The sequence below is a fragment of the Dendrobates tinctorius genome, unplaced genomic scaffold (assembly GCF_039654945.1).
Source record: "Dendrobates tinctorius isolate UK_male_01 unplaced genomic scaffold, ASM3965494v1 ptg000019l, whole genome shotgun sequence".
Classification (NCBI taxonomy): domain Eukaryota; kingdom Metazoa; phylum Chordata; class Amphibia; order Anura; family Dendrobatidae; genus Dendrobates; species Dendrobates tinctorius.
Genome location: NW_027361687.1, coordinates 26694665 through 26716416, shown reverse-complemented (window position 1 = coordinate 26716416; position 21752 = coordinate 26694665). Strand labels below are relative to the sequence as shown.

Here is a 21752-nt window from a genome sequence, read left to right as displayed (position 1 = left end):
GAGCGTGAAGGAGAGTATGTTGTGGTCAGAGAGTGGAAGCGGTGAGTTATTTAGGTGGGAGATTGAACAGAGCTGGACAAAGATGGGATCAAGGGTGTTACCATCCTTGTGTGTCTCAGAGGTTGAAAGCTGTGAGAGGCCTAGAGAGGTGGTTCGTGATAGAAGCTGGGATGCAGATGTGGAAGTAGGGCTGTTAATGGGGATGTTGAAGTCTCCCAGGATAAGAGTTGGTAGCTCTGAGGACACGAAGTGCGGCAGCCAGGCAGTAAAGTGTTCAAGAAAGTGGGTGGGTGAGCCTGGGGGCCGGTATATGACCTCTACTCTGAGGGAGAGGGGACAGAAGAGCCTGATGTTGTGGACCTCAAAAGAAGGGAATGAGAGTGATGGAACTGGGGGGATGAACTGGAAAGTGCATTGTTGGGACAGGGGTATGCCGACTCCACCACCAAGTCTGTTTGTGGGTCTCGGGGAATGAGAGAATTGTAAAACACCATAGGAAATGGCGGCAGGAGAGACAGTGTCAGAATCCTGAATCCAGGTTTGTGAGGGCCAACAGATTGAGTGTTGTTCATAAAGTAGTTGTGCAGGAAAGGAAGCGTGTTATAAACAGACCGTGGATTCTAGAGGGCACAATTAAAAGATGGAGATGAGGGAGTGCAAGTAATATTAATAAGATTATTTTGGTTTCAATATGAGGTAGGGTAGGGGGATGGTGGACCAGGGTTGGGGGAGATGTCCCCTGAAATCAGTAGGAGTAGGAATATAAAGAGCAAATAGTTGTTGGAATTGTAAGATGTATTTTTCTGTGATGTGTTTGGGCAAGATGGGCTGAGGTTTCTCAGGAAGGTGAGGAGTGCATGGGAGCTGTACATGGGAGAGGGAAGTATAGAGGGGCTGATGTGTATGAGTCTTGATGGAGGGGGGATGGGGTGGTGAATGTGGATGGCAAGAGAGAACAGGAGGATAGAAATAAAGCACATGGCTAAAAGGGAATGCAAAGTGTGGGTTACCTGATTCCTGCCCTGATTAACTGCCATGGATAACTGTTGCTTTCTTGATGCTTAGCTTCTGTGATGCTTTGCTTATGGGATGCCTGTGTGCACCCCTCACTGCGTGCTTCCCCTTAGGAACTACTAAATATATAGACCACACTACAGTGTCAGGAGAAAGGGTTAGATGATCAAAGGCACGAGACCAGGCTGCATCTATATGCTACAGCACCTTCCACCTGATAAGATCTAGAGAGGCCCCAGTCACGGATATATAGCAGTAAAAATTAAATACAGTGCAACAAATGAATTATACCAAAGCTTTAGCAGGCACATTGAAATATGTAGCAAAATGGTAATGCAGCAGAAGACAGACAGCAAGCTGAAGTATGGAGTTGTACCATTTGGATATGGAGCGCCCTCACTCACCAGGTACTCAGTACCGGGCCGGATGATCTTCTCAACGGGGGGTTGTCACGGCAGCAGTGACCCGGTCCGTGGCCCTGGGGCTCCATTACAAAAGGGGTTGTTTCAGTGTGCTTATGGTGGTGAAAGTTTATAAGTGATTCGTGACGCCACCTGTGGTGTTCGGCAATGAAGATGTAAGCCGACGCTGCAGACAGATCCTCTGGGACAGATGGTGTGGTGCAGCAATGATGTTATAGCCCTCCACAGGCAGGGCTGCAGTCCCAGGGCAGAGTAGGTGAAGTGACACTTAGATTGTGTAGTGTCGGGCGCAAGGGATGTAGCAGTGCTGGACGGGTTGGCGCACGAATAAGTGGAGGATACCAGGGCATGCAGTTCCAAAGCTTTACTCACAGTCTGTTGCAGGTACAGGTGCCCGCATCCGTGCCGTGTCCTCTGGGTCAGGAGCTCAGCCAACTTCCAGGCAAGATGAAGTACTCCTTTCCAACACTCCGCCAACATATGTGCCTTTTCTGAACATCTCCCTCTTAGCGCCTATGAGTGAAGTACTCAAAGTACTGAGTTACACTGGAGTTCCTACAGCCAGCAGAGGTGGGAAGTTACCATTCAGGCTGCTTGCTAACAGCTCCTGGGCAGGGGAGGATGAAAAAAGAGTACACAGACATTACAACATGAGATCACAGCTCTTGGGCAGGGGAGGAAGCAAAAGAGTATACAGACAGGACAGTATGGGATCACAGCTTCTGGCCAGGGAATGACTCAAAAGAGTATACAGACATTATAGCATGAGATGACAGCTCCTGGGCAGGGGAGGATGGAAAAGAGTATACAGACATTACATATGGTTCACCAATGTGACAGATGCTTACGCGTTTTGGACTAGAGGGTCCTTACTCATAGCTTAACACCTTACAAATAAGCATATACCTATATACACTTGCTGGCTGAAGTAAAGTGGGAGGGAAACAAAATGGGCGGAGGTCCACAATAGCAGGAAGGGAGGATTTTCTCCACAAAAAAAAAAAAAGGCATAGTATCTGAACATGGAGGAAATCACCACATCATCTTAATCATATATATATAAAAGATCAGATTTTAAATTCATGCCTGCGGGATATCGTGTTTTTAACTTAAAAATCCACATTGCTTCTTTGCGCTGCAATTCCTTTTTTCTATCACTAAAAACTGGTTTCTCCTCAAAATTACTAAATTTTGATTTTATTTCCAAATAATCATCTCTTGTTTTTCTTTCTGCTACAATTTTACCCCTATTAATTTGATGCTTGCGATAACCTCTAGTCTTTAATCGTTCATCAATTACTTCACATTCCTGTCTGTAAAATGAATCAGTTGTGCAGCACCTCTTGGCACGCACAAATTCACCTACTGGGAGATTATTAATGACATGTTTGGGATGGTTGCTGCTAGAATGCAGCAAAGAATTACCTGATTGCGGTTTTCTATATAAACATACTTCAACCCTAAAATCTGCTTCATTTCCAATCAACATCATGTCAAGAAAAGCAATTCGTTCTTTATTCATATGATATGTAAATTTTAGATTATGATTATTAGTATTAAGGAATTTTATGAATTCTTTTATATTATCTGGATCACCCTTCCATATTATTATTAGATCATCAATGAATCTTCCAAAAAATTCTATATGATCCATAAAAATATTTTCCTGACCATAAATTTTTTCTTCCTCCCACCAAGTAACAAATATATTTGCAAGCGATGGGGAAAATTTCGCCCCCATCGCACATCCTTGTAATTGAAGGAACAAATTGCTTTTCCTTTTAAACATAAAGTAGTTGTTTTTTAACAAAAATTCAGTTACAGATAAGATAAATTGCTGCAATTCCACACTGTATTTAGTATATTTAAGCAACTGATCCTGAAGTGCACGAATAGCTAGATGATGAGGTATAGATCAAATCAAATCAATCAAATCAAATTTATTATCGCCAAGTACATATTACATATATACAAGGAATTCTTTGTGGCAAAGAGGTAACATAATATATAACAACAGATACAACAAGTAACATCTAACAAGACAGACACAGTATATAGTCTACACATGACGATTTAATTGTTGGATACAGTGTAGCAATATCTGCAGTAACCCATGTATAATTACTATTCCACTTAATGTTCTTCATTACACGTAACACATGTTTGCTGTCCTTGATATAGCTAGGTGATCTCAATACTAGAGGTTGAAGTCGTGCATCCAACCAATCCCCCAAATTCTCCAATAATGACCCTATTCCAGATACAATAGGCCGCATAGGTGGGGGAAATACCCCCTTATGAACCTTGGGCAAGGCATGAAAAAAAGGAATTTTGGGGAAAGGTGGATTCATAAATTCCAATTGCTGACTAGTAAGAAAACCCATCAAATGTCCTTCTTCCAAAATTTTCATTAAAAGAACTCTTATCTCCTCTGTAGGATCCTTCAATAACGGCTTGTACACAACACTGTCTTGAAGAAACTTATGCACTTCTTGTTCATAAAGACCAGTGTCCAGTATAGTAGTAGATCCACCTTTATCTGAATTTTTTATAACAATGTTAGAATTTTTCTTCAATTCCTCCAATGCATTTTTTCGTTTTTTTGTTAAATTTTTTTTATAGTTCTGATTTTTATTTTCCAATGCCAATTTAGTAAGTTCACTTTCCACCACTATTTGAAATTCCTCCATCACTGTGCTACGTGACTGCACTGGGTAATAAGTAGGATTGGGAACCCTGTTTCCAAACAGACGGTCATTTATGTCCAAAAAATTTTTTTCTTCTTCTGACATTTCATACAAATTTTTTAAAATAATCTGGTCTGAAAAAGATTTTTCTGAATATTCATTCACAGGTGGAATCTCATCTTGGACAGTATGAATAGAGTCTTATTCATCAAAAAAATGTTTCTTTATTGTTAAACCTCTGATAAATTTATTCATGTCCAGAATTGTGTCAAAAAGATTAAACTGTTTATTTGGGACAAAACCCAGTCCTTTCTCCAGAACTTCCACCTGTGCAGCTGACAGGTTTAGAACTGTTTGTTCCTCTTTTGGTAGTGCCTGGTGTAGTAATTTCGTCTTACGATATTTTCGCCCTGCCCGCCTCCGTTTTTTCTTGATGACAATACTTTGTTCTGTGAATCCAAGTTTTTTGTCAGGATAGAACTAGTAGTCGCTGCCTGTTCTTCTATGTCTACATCAGACTGATCAGTACACACATCTGTATTATCAGTAGACGAAAAACTCACATGTCTTTGCGATTTATACCGCTTTATTTATTTAATAACATGTGAAACATGCTGTATTCAATATGTGGGCAACACCACACGTCCTCTTCGCAAAAGGATTTCTGAACATCTTTATTCAATATGTGGGCAACACCACACGTCCTCTTCGCAAAAGGATTTCTGAACATCTTTATTCAATATGTGGGCAACACCACACGTCCTCTTCGCAAAAGGATTTCTGAACATCTTTATTATTCATGTAATAAAACTACAAGGAGTCCCTCGGGAGCCTCTCAGCATTTTATTTCTGTACATGGAGGAGATGTCAGTACTTGTAGGGTTAATATAATAGAAACTGTCCCAAACCCCAAGAGGGGAGGTGATAGAAAAAAGGAATTGTAGCGCAAAGAAGCAATGTGGATTTTTAAGTTAAAAACACGATATCCCGCAGGCATGAATTTAAAATCTGATCTTTTATATATATATGATTAAGATGATGTGGTGATTTCCTCCATGTTCAGATACTATGCCTTTTTTTTTTTTTTTGTGGAGAAAATCCTCCCTTCCTGCTATTGTGGACCTCCGCCCATTTTGTTTCCCTCCCACTTTACTTCAGCCAGCAAGTGTATATAGGTATATGCTTATTTGTAAGATGTTAAGCTATGAGTAAGGACCCTCTAGTCCGAAACGCGTAAGCGTCTGTCACATTGGTGAACCATATGTTTTTTATGCATCTATTGTGTTTTTAATCATTTTTTTGGAATAAAGTCTTTTGATTTTAACCATCCTTTGGTCGAAGTTGCTGGAACATCTCCCAAGTATTGTGCCTACAAGATTTTCCGGAATCCAAGTTCCCTGCACCGCCCAGGATTGATTGCATTCCTCCAGACTTCGCATTTGCTACGGTTTGGTGAGCTGACAAAAAACTTTTTCCTTTGTATACAGACATTACAGTATGAGATCACAGCTCCTGGGCAGGGGAGGATGCAAAAAAGTGTACAGACATTATCGCATGATATCACAGTTCCTGGGCAGATGAGGATGCAAAAGAGAGTATACAGACATTACAGCATGAGATCACAGCTCCTGGACAGGGGAGGATGCAAAAGAGAGTATACAGAAATTACAGCAGGAGATCACAGCTTCTGGGCAGGTGAGGATGCAAAAGAGAGTATACAGACATTACAGCAAGAGATCACAGCTCCTGGGCAGGGGAGGAAGCAAAAGCGAATATACATACATTACAGCATGAGATCACAGCTCCTGGGCAGGGGAGGATGCAAAAGAGAGTATACAGAAATTACAGCAGGAGATCACAGCTTCTGGGCAGGTGAGGATGCAAAAGAGAGTATACAGACATTACAGCAAGAGATCACAGCTCCTGGGCAGGGGAGGAAGCAAAAGCGAATATACATACATTACAGCATGAGATCACAGCTCCTGGGCAGGGGAGGATGCAAAAGAGAGTATACAGAAATTACAGCAGGAGATCACAGCTTCTGGGCAGGTGAGGATGCAAAAGAGAGTATACACACATTACAGCAAGAGATCACAGCTCCTGGGCAGGGGAGGAAGCAAAAGCGAATATACATACATTACAGCATGAGATCACAGCTCCTGGGCAGGGGAGGATGCAAAAGAGAGTATACAGAAATTACAGCAGGAGATCACAGCTTCTGGGCAGGTGAGGATGCAAAAGAGAGTATACAGACATTACAGCTTGACATTACAGCCGATTCTTTCTTTGAGGTAAAATATTGTTTAAAAACAGGCAGGGAAATGTTTACTCACAAAAGTAATCAGCTGTGATCCCCTGCTGTCCTCTTTTGCTTCCTCCCCTGCCCAGATGTGGCATATTCAGTCCATGTTCCTGTACAGACAGACACATCCATTACATAGTAAACAGCAGGGGCACGTTTATAAGATTATCTTAGCACACAAACATTTTTTTTTTTAAAACCCATCCAATTGTGGAAGTTGTTATTCCAACATCTACAGTCATGGCCAAAAGTATTGACACCCCTGCAATTCTGTCAGATAATACTCAGTTTCTTCCTGAAAATGATTGCAAACACAAATTCTTTGGTATTATTATCTTCATTTAATTTGTCTTAAATGAAAAAACACAAAAAGAATTGTCCTAAAGCCAAATTGGATATAATTCCACACCAAATATAACAAAGAGGGTGGACAAAAGTATTGGCACTGTTTGAAAAATCATGTGATGCTTCTCTAATTTGTGTAATTAACAGCACCTATAACTTACCTGTGGCACCTAACAGGTGTTGGCAATAACTAAATCACACTTGCAGCCAGTTGACATGGATTAAAGTTGACTCAACCTCTGTCCTGTGTCCTTGTGTGTACCACATTGAGCATGGAGAAAAGAAAGAAGACCAAAGAACTGTCTGAGGACTTGAGAAACCAAATTGTGAGGAAGCATGAGCAATCTCAAGGCTACAAGTCCATCTCCAAAGACCTGAATGTTCCTGTGTCTACCGTGCGCAGTGTCATCAAGAAGTGTAAAGCCCATGGCACTGTGGCTAACCTCCCTAGATGTGGCCGGAAAAGAAAAATTGACAAGAGATTTCAACGCAAGATTGTGCGGATGTTGGATAATGAACCTCCACTAACATCCAAACAAGTTCAAGCTGCCCTGCAGTCCGAGGGTACAACAGTGTCAACCCGAACTATCCGTCGGCATCTGAATGAAAAGGGACTGTATGGTAGGAGACCCAGGAAGACTCCACTTCTTACCCCGAGACATAAAAAAGCCAGGCTGGAGTTTGCCTGAAAAAGCCTAAAACATTTTGGAAGAATGTTCTTTGGTCAGATGAGACAAAAGTAGAGCTTTTAGGGCAAAAGCATCAACATAGAGTTTACAGGAGAAAAAAGAGGCATTCAAAGAAAAGTACACGATCCCTACAGTCAAACATGGCGGAGGTTCCCTGATGTTTTGGGGTTGCTTTGCTGCCTCTGGCACTGGACTGCTTGACCGTGTGCATGGCATTATGAAGTCAGAAGACTACCAACAAATTTTGCAGCATAATTTAGGGCCCAGTGTGAGAAAGCTGGGTCTACCTCAGAGGTCATGGGTCTTCCAGCAGGACAATAACCCAAAACACACTTCAAAAAGCACTAGAAAATGGTTTGAGAGAAAGCCCTGGAGACTTCTAAAGTGGCCAGCAATGAGTCCAGACGTCAATTCCATAGAACACCTGTGGAGAGATCTAAAAATGGCAGTTTGGAGAAGGCACCCTTCAAATATCAGGGACCTGGAGTAGTTTACCAAAGAAGAATGGTCTAAAATTCCAGCAGAGCATTGTAAGAAACTCATTGATGGTTACCGGAAGCGGTTGGTCGCAGTTATTTTGACTAAAGGTTGTGCAACCAAGTATTAGGCTGAGGGTGCCAATACTTTTGTCCGGCCCATTTTTGGAGTTTTGTGTGAAATGATCAATGTTTTGCTTTTTGCTTCATTCTCTTTTGCGTTTTTTCATTTAAGACAAATTAAATGAAGATAATAATACCAAAGAATTTGTGTTTGCAATCATTTTCAGGAAGAAACTGAGTATTATCTGACAGAATTGCAGGGGTGTCAATACTTTTGGCCATGACTGTACTGATTAAAATATGCTTTTGTTCCTTTAAGTACCCACAGTGAGTCAAGAAAAGTCACTTTTCATGAACTTGCTGAAAGAAGTATGCAGTGTTTTAATTGCACTGTGTTGCCTGTCCTCAGGGAAGACATTCTATGTTTTTTTTTTCCAGTATGAACAGGCAAGCAGGTGTCTATCCAGTTCAGACAGGTAGTCTCCATCTTGATAAAAAAAAAAATATTTAGGATGCGTCAAAAATTTAAAAATTGCATCAGGAACAGGGCTGAGATTAGATTGTCATTTGGGATATACTGTATACCAACTTGTACGGTGAATTCTTGCTTATCTGTATCTGTGTACTGATTTACATTCACTAGAGACAGATAACACCTTGAGGCCTCAGACATGTAATGGGTGCAAAATGTGTTCTGGCACATAATCTCACAAACGGTGATGAATTTTTAATCTAAATACCATTAGGTTAAGATCAGTCATTATCGACGTTTAGTAATTACACCATTTCTTAAAATAAATAGGTGTAATTACTAGGTAAATCATTGTGACAACACTCGTGTCCTAAACGGTGCATGTAAGCAGGTCACAATGTAGGTGTGGCCCTATTAACCCAAAAATTAGCTCCCAGCTCGAGGATAGCACAGTGAGGGACACATGCCCGGCAGGGTAGAGGTATGGTCTCTTCTGGAACATTTGTAGGATATGCTATAAAGGTTTGATAAGTTTGGGACTTGCGTGCGTCTTGGAAAGAGGGCCCTGACGCAAGCTATCAGGAATGGAAAGGTGCATGTATGACCAGCCTTTTCATCCAACTTCTCCCAGCCACAATCTTGTGGCCAAGGGCAGAAAAGGGGACAGACATTTAAAGGCCCCTATACAAGTTGTCTAAGCTCATTGATATCTACAGAATTGGGCAACCAGCTAAAATAAACGAGGGTGTCGGGGAACAGAAGGATCAATCGGTTGGAATTCAATTGCCAGATCCTTTTTGTTTGACAAGGAGTTTTGATAGCAGCACTCTCCAAAAAACACAGGAACGCTTGGCTGAGCCGAATCTGGAGATAGAACAGTCAACCGAGTGATTGCTTGGCTGACAGCCATCTAATCTCCGAACAATTACCACCTATGCTGTACACAGGTGATTAATTTATGTAGATAGAAATTCCGCTTTATGGTTACACCTCATGCTGAGGCACTCTGCTTGGCAGTTACACTATACTATTATCTCTAATTTCAGTAATAGCACTTATAGCAGGTACAGAGTCTGGCAGATAAAGGAATCCACAGGAACAGTTTATTTACCACTTATATTGAAGGTAGTTGCCACCTATAGATACCCAACATCATTGGGTACAAGGCAGCTATCACAGAATACCATAAAAATATCACAATTAGATCTGTACACATCAGATTTCACCAGCACAATTTGTAATATAATGTAAACACATGGGCCATGCACACAGTGAACAAGTATGTAGGACAGTGTTTACACCACCAAAAGACTGAAACACAGAAAAACACAGTATAACAAGCGTATAAAAATTCTCTGTTGTAAAAAAGTAACAGTAAACAGCAAGTGCTAGTAAAAAGATGACAACAAAACAGGGTATTTGGTTGATACGTTTTTTGCAAAAAATGTACACTAAGCCGCTGTACCAAACGTCAAGGTATACCCATATCAGAGCAGTCCCTAACCGATGTATTTAAAAACTTGACCATGTGTATGGTACCTATATGAGCAGCATTCAAAAAGGTAATGTCTGATGTGGACACGCTGTAGAAGACGGCTTATATGTACATGGCCCACAAGGGAGGGATGGAGACCTCCCTAATCTTGCAAAAACAAGTAACCAATTGAATATAAACACATGGGCCATGCACACAGTGAACAAGTCTGTAGGACAGTGTTCACACCACCAAAAGACTGAAACACAGAAAAACATAGTATAACAAACGTATAAAAATACTCTGTTGTAAAAAAAAGTAACAGTAAACAGTTTGTAATATGTATTTACAGATGCATATTGCAACAGATTTGGGAGAGACTTGGACCTCACAGGTCATCTGGTGCAAGCCACAGTTCAGACTTCAGCTGCTTACTGTCTCAGCTTACTGCGCCACTCACCACAGTGCCAATTCACACACAGGCCACAGCCTTCATTCCTTTCTAAAGCCACGTTACCTATCCACAGGTGATCTCAAATTTTGCAGTCTACTTTAAGGTGTCTCTAAGGGGCCCATCACACATAGCGAGATCGCTGATTTTGTGACGCATCAGCGATCTCACTAGTGATCTCGCTGTGTGTGGCACGCATCAGCGACTGGCGCCCCCGCCGAGTATCGCTGATCATGCAGGAATGTTCTGGGCCATTTTTTGATCGTTGGTCTCCCACTTGCCAGCACGCATCACTGCGTGTGGCAGCGGGAGACCAACGATCAGCGAGCTCCCACCGCTGTAAGCAGACACTGGGAGCTGGTATCCAAGGTAAATATCAGGTAACTAAGCGCGTGCGGCGCTTAGTTACCCGCTGTGTATCTTGGATACCAGCGGGTAACTAAGTGCTGCACGCGCTTAGTTACCCGATATTTACCTTGGATACCAGCTCTCAGCGCGAGCACGCTGGTATCCAAGGTACACAGAGGGTAACTAAGCGACACGTGCGCTTAGTTACCCGATATTTAGGAGGAGGAGCTTTTGCTGGCTCCTCCTCCTCTCATCTTCCCCTTACTGCTGAGGATCCTCAAGGATCAGTCCTAGGCCCCCTCCTCTTCTCTTTGTACACTGCCCCTATTGGTCAAACAATCAGTAGATTTGGTTTCCAGTACCATCTCTATGCTGATGACACCCAATTATATGCTTCTTCTCCTGACATCACGTCTGCCTTTCTAGAAAACACCAGCGATTGTCTAAACGCTGAGTCTAGCATCATGTCCTCACTATATCTGAAACTGAACCTGTCAAAGACTGAACTCCTTGTGTTTCCTCCCGCTACTAATGTACCTATACCCGACATTGCCATTTCTGTGTGTGGTACTACTATTACTCCCCAGCAACATGCCCGCTGTCTTGGGGTTATGCTTAAATCCGAGCTTTCCTTTGTCTCCCACATACGATCACTGGCTCGCTCTTGTTATCTGCACCTCAAAAACATTTCTAGAATTCGACCTTTTCTTACTTTTGACTCCGCAAAAACTCTGACTGTTTCCCTTATTCATTCTAGTCTCGACTATTGTAACTCCCTTCTAATCTCTCTCCCTCTTACCAAACTCTCCCCCCTCCAATCTGTCTTGAATGCTGCTGCCAGGATCATATTCCTTGCCAATCGTTACACCGATGCCTCTACCTTGTGCCAGTCATTACACTGGCTACCCATCCACTCCAGAATCCAGTACAAACTTATTACCCTCACCCACAAAGCTCTTCATGGCTCAGCACCACCCTACATCTCCTCCCTTGTTTCAGTATACCATCCTACCCGCGCCCTCCGTTCTGATGACCTGAGGTTAGCATCCTCAATAATCACAACCTCCCACTCCCATCTCCAAGACTATACACGTGCTGCACCAATTCTTTGGAATGCACTTCCTAGGTCATTACAATTAGTCCCCAATCCCCACAATTTTAAGCGTGCCCTGAAAACTCATTTATTCAGACTGGTCTATTGCCTCAACGCATTAACCTAACTATCCCTATGTGGCACAGCCAAAAGTTTTTACCATAACCAGGTTCCCCGCATCATGTTCCCACATGCTTTATGCATCCATTAGCCCTCTGTGTCTGTACTGTTACACACTTAACATTATGGCTGCTCCATACAATCAGGGCAACTGTTACCACCCACCTTTCGTGTCTCCCTTTTTTCCTCATCGATTGTAAGCTTGCGAGCAGGGCCCTCATTCCTCTTGGTATCTGTTATGATCTATGTGATTATTGTTATGCTGTAATGACTATTGTCTGTACAAATCCCCTCTGAAATGTAAAGTGCTGCGGAATATGTCGGCGCTATAGAAATAAAATGTATTATTATTATTACCTTGGATACCAGCGTCCTCGCTGGCCCTGATCGCTGGTGTGTCTGCCTGTTTGGCAGCTCACCAGCGATCATGTAGTGATGTACCAGCGATCATGAAAAGGTCGTATCGTTGTCGGGATCGATGGTACATTGTTTGGTGTGACGGGACCCTAACTGGACTGTCCCAGGGTAAACATTTTCAGTCAGAGCATGCCTCCACTTATGAAACCGCCAACAGGGAGTCGCCAGGGAGCCGAGCTATATGGTAATCTCTGAAACTGCTAATCAGAGCTCAGGGTAGCAAATCCTGATTAGTTTTTCCATTTTTAGTATATGGGTATGGAATAATTAAAGTGGAAAGTGGTCCCGTGTACATGATAAATAACACGATGTCTGGCCATTACCTGACTCTGCATATTGCATTTTTTCACCAGTTTTACACTCTGTTTCAGTTGGCCCTGAGCTAGTGGGTGGATTCTTCTGTTATGTCTCCTATACACAGTATAACCAGACTGAAAAGGTAAAGAGAGAGGGATGTTTTTCCTCTGTATAGCAGAGACAGAAACAGTATTGTCATGGAGGAGATTTTACAGAAATAATGAGCTCTGTGGCTGTGAATCCAGCACTGATTTAAAATAAATTTGATATAAGGGGCAAGGATAAGTCACTTATGCATTTTTATTTAATAAAAAATATATTCCAAAGTTTCTTGTATTCATATTTACTATTGATGTAAATGAATTAACCAAACGGCTGATACATGTTCTCAGAATCATGGGCAGCATTTATCGGACACAGGTTTTATCATTTCAGCCAAGTCTGCTTTACTCTTAAATGTTGCGGCATTTAGGAGAAAAATATACCTAGCTGAAATTATATAGCTATTGTCTGATATATGCAGCTCCTGGTTTGAACAGCATGTATCGCCTTTTAGGTTCCCTTTAAGCAAACTTTCATGAAAGGGAGGGGACACATGCTCTATATTTGTCAAACTGAAGATGGGCCCTTAACTTTGAAGAAAAACCCCTTCATCAGCTATGCATTAAAGAAGTGATAACTTGCTGACCGCTGTAGGTCCCACCATCGGGACATGCTCTCATCAAGAGAACGGGGCTCTGGAGTCAGTCTCAAGTACAACACTCATCTATATCCAGCAGTCTTATAGACAATGAATAGTGCGGTGGTTTGTAGGTGTAAGCCCCATTCTTGGGTTCCAGTGTTCTACAAGTTATCATCTATGCCTTTGATTTGTAATAACTTGCTGTCATGGCAACCCTTTTTTAGGGGTTACGTAATGACTCGGTCTAAGGACTGTTTATACTTTTGTATTTGTCCAAACTAAAAACCCCTAGTGAGCTCTCATGATATATTTTGTAGGTAAAATTTGACAGGATGATAACTCGCTAACGAGAATATTTGTCTTTGTGTTCTTTTAATAGGCTGAAGAATATAAGCGTCCCTTATTATCTGCAAGGGGCGTTTTGGCCAAAGCTGCTTCCCTCCCACCTGACCATTTACCCCCAGACTTCCCAAGGATAGTTTCAGGGACACCATCAGAACGGGTTTCACCTCTCCGGCCATGCAGACCTTCTCCTGCAGGTTCACCACGTAGTCGCCCCATCCAAACCAGCTCCACCAACCTCCATTTAAGCCAGGACTCATTTAATAAAATTCCACTGAGCAACCAGGACTCGACGGTGGTAACCCATGAACAGTTCAAGACAGCACTTCGTATGGTTGTAGATAAAGGGGACCCACGTCTGCTTTTGGAGGATTATGTAAAAATTGGGGAAGGATCAACTGGAGTTGTTTGCATTGCTCGAGAGAAGCACAGTGGGCGCCAGGTGGCGGTAAAAATGATGGACCTAAGAAAGCAACAAAGAAGAGAACTTCTGTTTAATGAGGTGAGTGCTACGAGTCCTTATAACCAACTGTTTAAGGTTGGTCAGTGTGGACCTATGTGGTCTGATTTATACAACCTATTAGGACATATGAATGTAATAGAAGTAAGTCAGGAGCGTTAGACCTCCTCTCGATAAATGAGCGTAGAAGGCTACTGCCCGTTCATTTACATGTGCATCATCTAAAGGTATGTTCACGCAGATCTTTTTTACCAGGATTTTGGAGCCTATTCTGCTCCACAATTCACACAAGAAAACTTTAGATACAGCATTGAAATCAGTATTCCATGACTGCTTGATGGGGAGGGCTGTGAAACGCTTATTACCTCATGGCATCCCTGGCTCCTCCTTGATTAGCCAGGCTTGCATAATATTAGTGAAGATAAGATATTAATGGTTGACTGAGAAATATTCTGTCAAGCTGAATGTACAGTACTTGGGCAAATCCTCAAGATCCACTGCCAATAGCTCCCTGTGCAATTGCCAACTAAAGATGTCCTAGATGTGCTTGATTGGAGACAAGTCCGGTGATCCTGTAGGCTATGGTAGCACATGTAGGCCACCAGGCTGCTCACAGTAGCACGAACAACATGTGTCCAGGGACACTTTGGACAAATGGCTTTACCATTGGTTCCATCATCAAATCAATGTAAAACCGAGCTTTTGGTGTACCTGGAATTAAGACTAGAGGGGTCCTGCTACTGTACATTCTGCCACCTCACACTATAATCTCGAGTGAGGGATTTGTGTGATTTTTTTTTTTTCCCTCCTGAAGACCTCTTCATGGCATTGATCCAGAGACCGTATAGGCAATCTCTGGCTATTCATTGCTTCCAAGACAAAAGCGGGACTCCTCACTGAAGAGGATAGACCTCCATTTCCATCTTGCTCTGCACCATGAAATGGAAAACTTGTAGCTGGACATCTATGCCCTCCAAACTCTTGATGGTTTGTGTAGACCCTGTGCAATGTCTTGGTGTCAGTATGTAACAACTAATTTCATTGCAGTACAGAATGGATCAATTGTGGAACCAGTGATGCAGTCATTTCTCCAAGAAAATAACCGTTTACATACTTGGTACAGTTCTGGGGATATGATTCATACAGTGTCTTTCATCGGCCTTGTCTCCAGCTCCATTGTATATTGTTAAATTGACTCACTTGTTTAGCTTTATATACTCTTCAGTGTATGATGCCATTAGTCATCGCGGTTGCATTATCCTTTTATGTTTCTTTGGCAGTGCATTTGTGATTATTGACACAAGCTTGTCCTTTGTGTGGTATGTAGGTTGTCATCATGCGAGATTATCAGCATGCCAATGTGGTGGAGATGTACAAGAGCTATCTGGTGGGAGAAGAACTGTGGGTTATGATGGAGTATGTGCAAGGAGGCGCTTTGACAGATATTGTATCACAAACCAGGTATGTGCACACTCATGTCAGATAATCCCACAGCATGATTATAATCTGATAGTAAAATAAACAATTGTACCCTCTAGTATATTTGAATAAATACTGGACCATTAAGTGATTTATTTATATACAACTCTGGCAAAAATTAAGAGACCACTGCACAGTTTTATAAAAATCAGCTTCTCTACATGTCTGAGGCTATGTGCACACGGTGCGGATTCTGCTGCGGGTCCGCAGCATTTCAGGCTCTGTGGGTCTGCAGCAGGTTTAGGTGCGTTGTACAGTACCATTGTTTTCAATGGTAAACTGGAAAACGCTGTGCACATGCTGCAGATTTTTCCGCGCAGATTTGCTGCGGTTTCAAATCTGCAGCATGTCAATTCTTTGTGCGGAATCCGCAGCGGTTTCACACCTTCTCCATTGTAGAGGTATGAAACCGCAGGGCTAAACCGCAGGCTAATCCGCAGGTAAACCGCAGGTCTTTTGACCTGAGAATTTACCTGCGGATTTTTCTAAATCCGCGCGGAAAAATCCGCAGGACCAAAAACTACGTGTGCACATAGCCTGACAGCCATTCCATTCCAATGTCAGTTGAATTCCAACCTCATTCTACTTAATGTGCTTCTGATTAGGTGATCACCTGAACCAAATCTTATGTAATGTAGAAAGTCTAAAAAAAAAACCCTGCAGTGGTGTTCACAATCCTCCTGCAATAGGACAAGCTGGTTGGCAAAACAAGTGCTAGTAATATTCCAAAAGTAATAGGAATGAAAAAAATAACTTTTAACCATGCCAAAGGAGTTGAAAAGAAAAGTTTTGAGTGAGGAAAAGAAGGGCTAAATTCTGGCTTTACTAGCAGAGGGATACAGTGAGCGTCATGTTGCTTCCAACCTTAAAATTTCTAAGACGGCAGTCCATTACAACAGGGTCAAGCAGCAGACATTGGGGCAATAAAGCTACAGACGGCAAGAACAGTTCGTAACAGGCTCCTAGAGGCAGTTCTCAAGTCATGTAAAGCTAGAAAAAAGCCTTTCATTAATGAGAAGCAAAGAGGAGCCAGGCTGAAGTTTGCCAAAGACCATAAGGATCGAACCATACAGGACTGGAGTAAGGTAATTGTGGCGCCCCTGAGGCTCAGTCGCCACAGAGGTACTGCACCTTCTCCTAAGGTGTAGTGCCCCACCACGTTGGTAAGTTGGGAACTCCTTTCCACACTCCAACACCTGCACCCCACACACAGGATAGTTCAGCAGGACCACATAGCGGCTCCATGCTTAGAGGGTAGCAGAGCACCTTTCGTGGGTCCTTGCTTCGTAACACGAGATGTGCTTGGAGGTGGGTGGAGTTGAGATATATAAAAGGTTGGGAAGGTTTAGAATTACAGGATCAGTCTGGAGGTCAGTCTGACAGAGGGTCAGAGAGGAAGGAAGCCACTTGGGAGGAGTGGGGATCCCTGGAAGAAGGGATGGAGAAAGGAGAGCTGCAGCTGCCTCAGTGACCTGAGCCAGCTGGCACGGGAAAGGAACAGAAGGAGAAAGACGTAGAACTGCAACCTAAGCTTCCATAAGAGAGAGAAGGAACAGTTCGGAACGAAGGAGTAGGAGAACAGAGAGGAGTTGTGGGTTGGAAGAGGAACCCTGCCTATAGGTTCTCAGCGCAAGGCCGGGGCCCTGTCCCCGAGGTTGTATGGACACTTATGGTTCTGCAGCACACACCGGTGGAGTAGTTGGCTGTAAATGCACTACTCCCATCTAAGACTTGGGGCACAACAGCAACTGAATAGAGAGCCAGGACTCTGGAGAAGGGAGTCCCCGAGAGAGGCTACAGCTGTCTGCCATACAGGTAGAGTTGTTAGGAACATCTGACAGGAGGAACTTCAGAGAACCAAGGTACTGGAGCTCTTCACACTAAAAGGCGCAATAGAGGAGACGTTCAGGAAAGGTACATGTTGGCGGAGTGTTGGAGAGGAGAATCCTGACTTGCCCGGGAGGTTGATTGAGTCTCTACCCCGGAGGACACGGCACGGAGGCAGGCACCAGTGTGTACCACGAACTGTGAGTAAAGCTTTGGAACTGCAAGCCCTGGTGTCTTCCATTCATTTGTGCGCCAACACCGTCAGCACTGCTACATCTGGGTACCAACATTCCTCCCACCGCCTGCGCCTATTCTCTGCCCTGGGGTTACAGCTTCACCTGTGGGGAGCTACACCATCTATGCTGCAGCACACCATCAACCCCAGAGGATCTGCACGCAGTGTTGGCTTAACATCTTGCTTGCCAAACACCACAGGTGGCGTCACAAACTATCACATAAACTATATCACAAACCACCATTGATTTGGGCGCCCAGGGCCACGGACCAGTCACCGCCGCTGTGACACATTTTCCCCCTGACACCGGCCCGGTACCGAGTACCCCACAGCCCTGGAAGGGCGACCCATAATCTTCTCTGATGAGTCTAATTTTCAGCTTTGCCCAACATCTGGTCATCTAATGGTTAGACGGAGACCTGGAGAGGCGTACAAGCCACAGTGTCTTGCACCCACTGTGAAATTTGGTGGAGGATCCGTGAGGATCTGGGGATGCTTCAGCAAGGCTGGAATTGGGCAGGTTAATATTTGCGAAGGACGTATGAATCAAGCCGCATACAAGGTTATCCTGGAAAAACAGTTCATTCCTTCTGCTCAGGCAATGTTCCCCAACTATGAGGACTGGTTTTTCCAGCTGGACAATGCGCCATACCACACAGCTAGGTCAATCAATGTGTGGATGAAGGACCACCACATCAAATCCCTGTCATGGCCAGCCAAATCTCCAGACCTGAACCCCATTGAAAACCTTTGGAATGTAATCAAGAGGATGATGGATAGTCACAAGCCATCAAACAAAGAAGAACTGCTTAAATTTTTGTACCAGGAGTGGCATAAGGTCACCCAAAAGCAATGTGAAAGACTGGTGGAAAGCATGCCAAGACGCATGAAAGCTGTGATTATCCCCTTTGTGACCTTGGATGTACTATTCCGTCCAGGTGCCCTGGGCCCCTATGACCCTGGACGAAATAGCATGTCATACGCGATCAGCTGCGCTCACGAGGGGAGCGCGGCTGATCACGGCTGGGTGTCAGCTGATTCTCACAGCTGACACCCAGCACTAAGTGCCAGGAGCGTTCATGGACCACTCCCGGCACTTTAACCCCTGGCACACTGCGAACAAACATGATCGCAATGTTCCGGGAGCAGACAAAGGGGTTGTCAGCTGTGACAGCCCTTCTGCCTTTGGATCGAGAGACCCCTCGGCATGATGCGGGGTCCCGATCGCTCCCATGGCAGCCCATGCGCAGTGTATATCAGGAAGTCTCTGATGTCAGTGCACAGAAACTGCAGCGCTGACAGCTTATATGGCATGCAGATCTGCATGCCATATAAGTGATGAGCCTGCACAAAATGAGTGTCCCGTAGTGGGACACAGTGTAAAACATAGAATGAAATTAAAAAAAATTTAATAATTGTAAAAATATAGAAAAAAATAATAAAAACTAATAATAAAAAAATGAACTATTATTAAATCGATATTTCAATAAGAAAATCTAAACAAAAAAAAGCACACATTTACTATCGCCGCACCCGTAACGACCGGACCTATAAAACTGTCCCACTAGTTAACCCCTTTAGTGAACACCATTAAAAAAAAAGCAAGGCAAAAAAACAAAAGCTTTATCATCATACCGCCGAACAAAAAGTGGAATAACACGCGATCAAAAAGACGGATATAAATAAATATGGTACCGCTGAAAACGGTAGCTCTCAGAATAAAGTGATGCAAAAATAATTATTTTTTATATAAAATTGTTTTTATTGTATAAAAGCGCTAAAATATAAAAAAAGATATAAATGAGGTATCGCTGTAATCGTACTGACCCAAAGAATAAAACCGTTTTATCAATTTTACCAGACGCAGAACAGTATAAATGCCCCTCCCAAAAGAAATTCATGAATTGCTCGTTTTTGTTCATTCTGCCTCCCAAAAAAATAGGAAAAAAAAGCAATAAAAAGTCATGTGCCCAAAAATGGTACCAATAAAAACAGCAACTCGTCCCATAAAAAATAAGACCTCACATGTCTCTGTGGACCAAAATATCGAAAAATTATAGCTCTCAAAATGTGGTGATGCAAAAACTGTTTTTTGCAATAAAAAGCGTCTTGTAGTGTGTGACAGCTGTCAAGCATAAAATCCCACTATAAATGGTAAATCAAACCCCCCGTTATCACCCCCTTAGTTAGGGAAAAATAATAAAATAAAAAAATGTATTTATTTCCATTTTCCCATTAGGGTTAGGGCTAGGGTTAAGGTTGGGGCTAAAGTTAGGGTTATGGCTAAAGATAGGGTTGGGATTAGTGTTAGGGTTGAGATTAGGGTTATGGTTAAGGTTGGGATTAGGGTTAGGGTTGAGATTAGGGTTAGCAATGTGTTAGGGTTAGGCTTGGGGTTAGGGTTAGGGTAATGGTTAGGGTTGGAATTAGGGTTAGGGGTGTGTTGGGGTAAGGGTTGGAGTTAGAATTGGGGGGTTTCCACTGTTTAGGCACCTCAGGGGCTCTCCAAACGCGACATGCGTGTGATCTCAATTCCAGCAAATTCTGCGCTGAAAAAGTCTATAGTTGCTTCTTCCCTTCCGTGCTCTGCCATGACAGTAGTGGTTTACCCCCACATATGAGGTATCAGTGTACTCAGGACAAATTGCACAACAACTTCTGGAGTCCAATTTCACTTGTTACCCTTGGGAAAATAAAAAATTGGGGGCGATAAGATCATTTTTGTGAAAAAAAATATGATTTTTTATTTTTACAGCTCTACATTCTAAACTTCTGTGAAGCACTTTGGGGTTCAAAGTGCTCACCACACATCTAGATAAGTTCCTTATTGGGTCTACTTTCCAAAACGGTGTCACTTGTGGGGGGTTTCCACAGTTCAGGCACATCAGGGGCTCTCCAAACGCGACATGGTGTCCGATCTCAATTCCAGCCAATTTTGCGTTGAAACAGTCAAACGGTGCTCCTTCCCTTCCAAGCTCTGCCATGTGCCCAAACAGTGGTTTACCTGCTTATATGGGGTATCGGTGTACTCAGGACAAAATTGTACAACAACTTTTGGGGTACAATTTCTCCTGTTACCCTTGGTAAAATAAAACAAATTGGATCTGATTTAAATTTTTTGAGAAAAAAAGTTAAATGTTCATTTTTTTTTTTTAATCATTCCAAAAATTCCTGTGAAGCACCTGAAGGGTTAATAAACTTCTTGAATGTGATTTGAGCACCTTGAGGGGTGCAATTTTTAGAATGGTGTCACTTTTGGGTATTTTCTATCATATAGACCCCTCAAAGTGACTTCAAATGTGATGTGGTCCCTAAAAAAAAAAAAAAAAATGGTGTCGTGAAAATGAGAAATCGCTGGTCAACTTTTAACCCTTATAACAGGGGTCCTCAAACTTTTTAAACAGGGGGCCAGATCATGGTCCCTTAGACCATTGTAGAGTCGGAATATAGTTAAAAAAAAACTATGGACAAATTCCTGTGCACACTGCACATATCTTATTTTGAAGTAATAAAACAAAACAGGAACAAATACAATATTTAAAATGAAGAAGTAAAGTTAAATCAACAAAATTACTGATTTTTTTAATGGGTTCTTTGAATATCCTACACTTCGAGTCAATTTTTTCGCTTTCTTGATAACATTGATTCCTATGTATTCAAAATTGCTATTAGTAAGATACCAATATATATACAGTGCTACAAAAACTATACCAGCAATAAAACTGCCCACACAACGACATACAGACTGCACTGCCCACCAATGCAGCTTCACCAGTGCCCATATTGGTGGAACTGCACTTTTACCTCAGGCTCAGACTGGTGTGGTTCGAGAGTCCCCAATAGGCAGGTAAATGTCCCCAATAGGCAGCATAGGTCCCCAATAGGCAGGTAAATATCCCTAATAGGCAGCATAGGTCCCCAATAGGCAGCATAGGTCCCCAATAGGCAGGTAAATATCCCTAATAGGCAGCATAGGTCCCCAATAGGCAGCATAGGTCCCCAATAGGCAGGTAAATGTCCCCAATAGGCAGCATAGGTCCCCAATAGGCAGGTAAAT

The 21752-nt window shown here is 42.8% G+C and overlaps 1 protein-coding gene across 6 annotated transcripts in view; it reads left to right on the top strand.

Moving 5' to 3' along the window:
* The window catches only part of PAK6 (p21 (RAC1) activated kinase 6), a 112898-nt gene that overhangs the window by 71244 nt on the left and 19902 nt on the right, over positions 1-21752 (top strand). For all 6 annotated transcript variants that reach the window (XM_073566741.1, XM_073566740.1, XM_073566743.1 and 3 more), the window contains exons 4-5: positions 13732-14196; positions 15482-15615. In XM_073566741.1, the coding sequence (XP_073422842.1) occupies positions 13732-14196; positions 15482-15615 (599 nt within the window). The remainder of the gene's footprint in view (positions 1-13731; positions 14197-15481; positions 15616-21752) is intronic.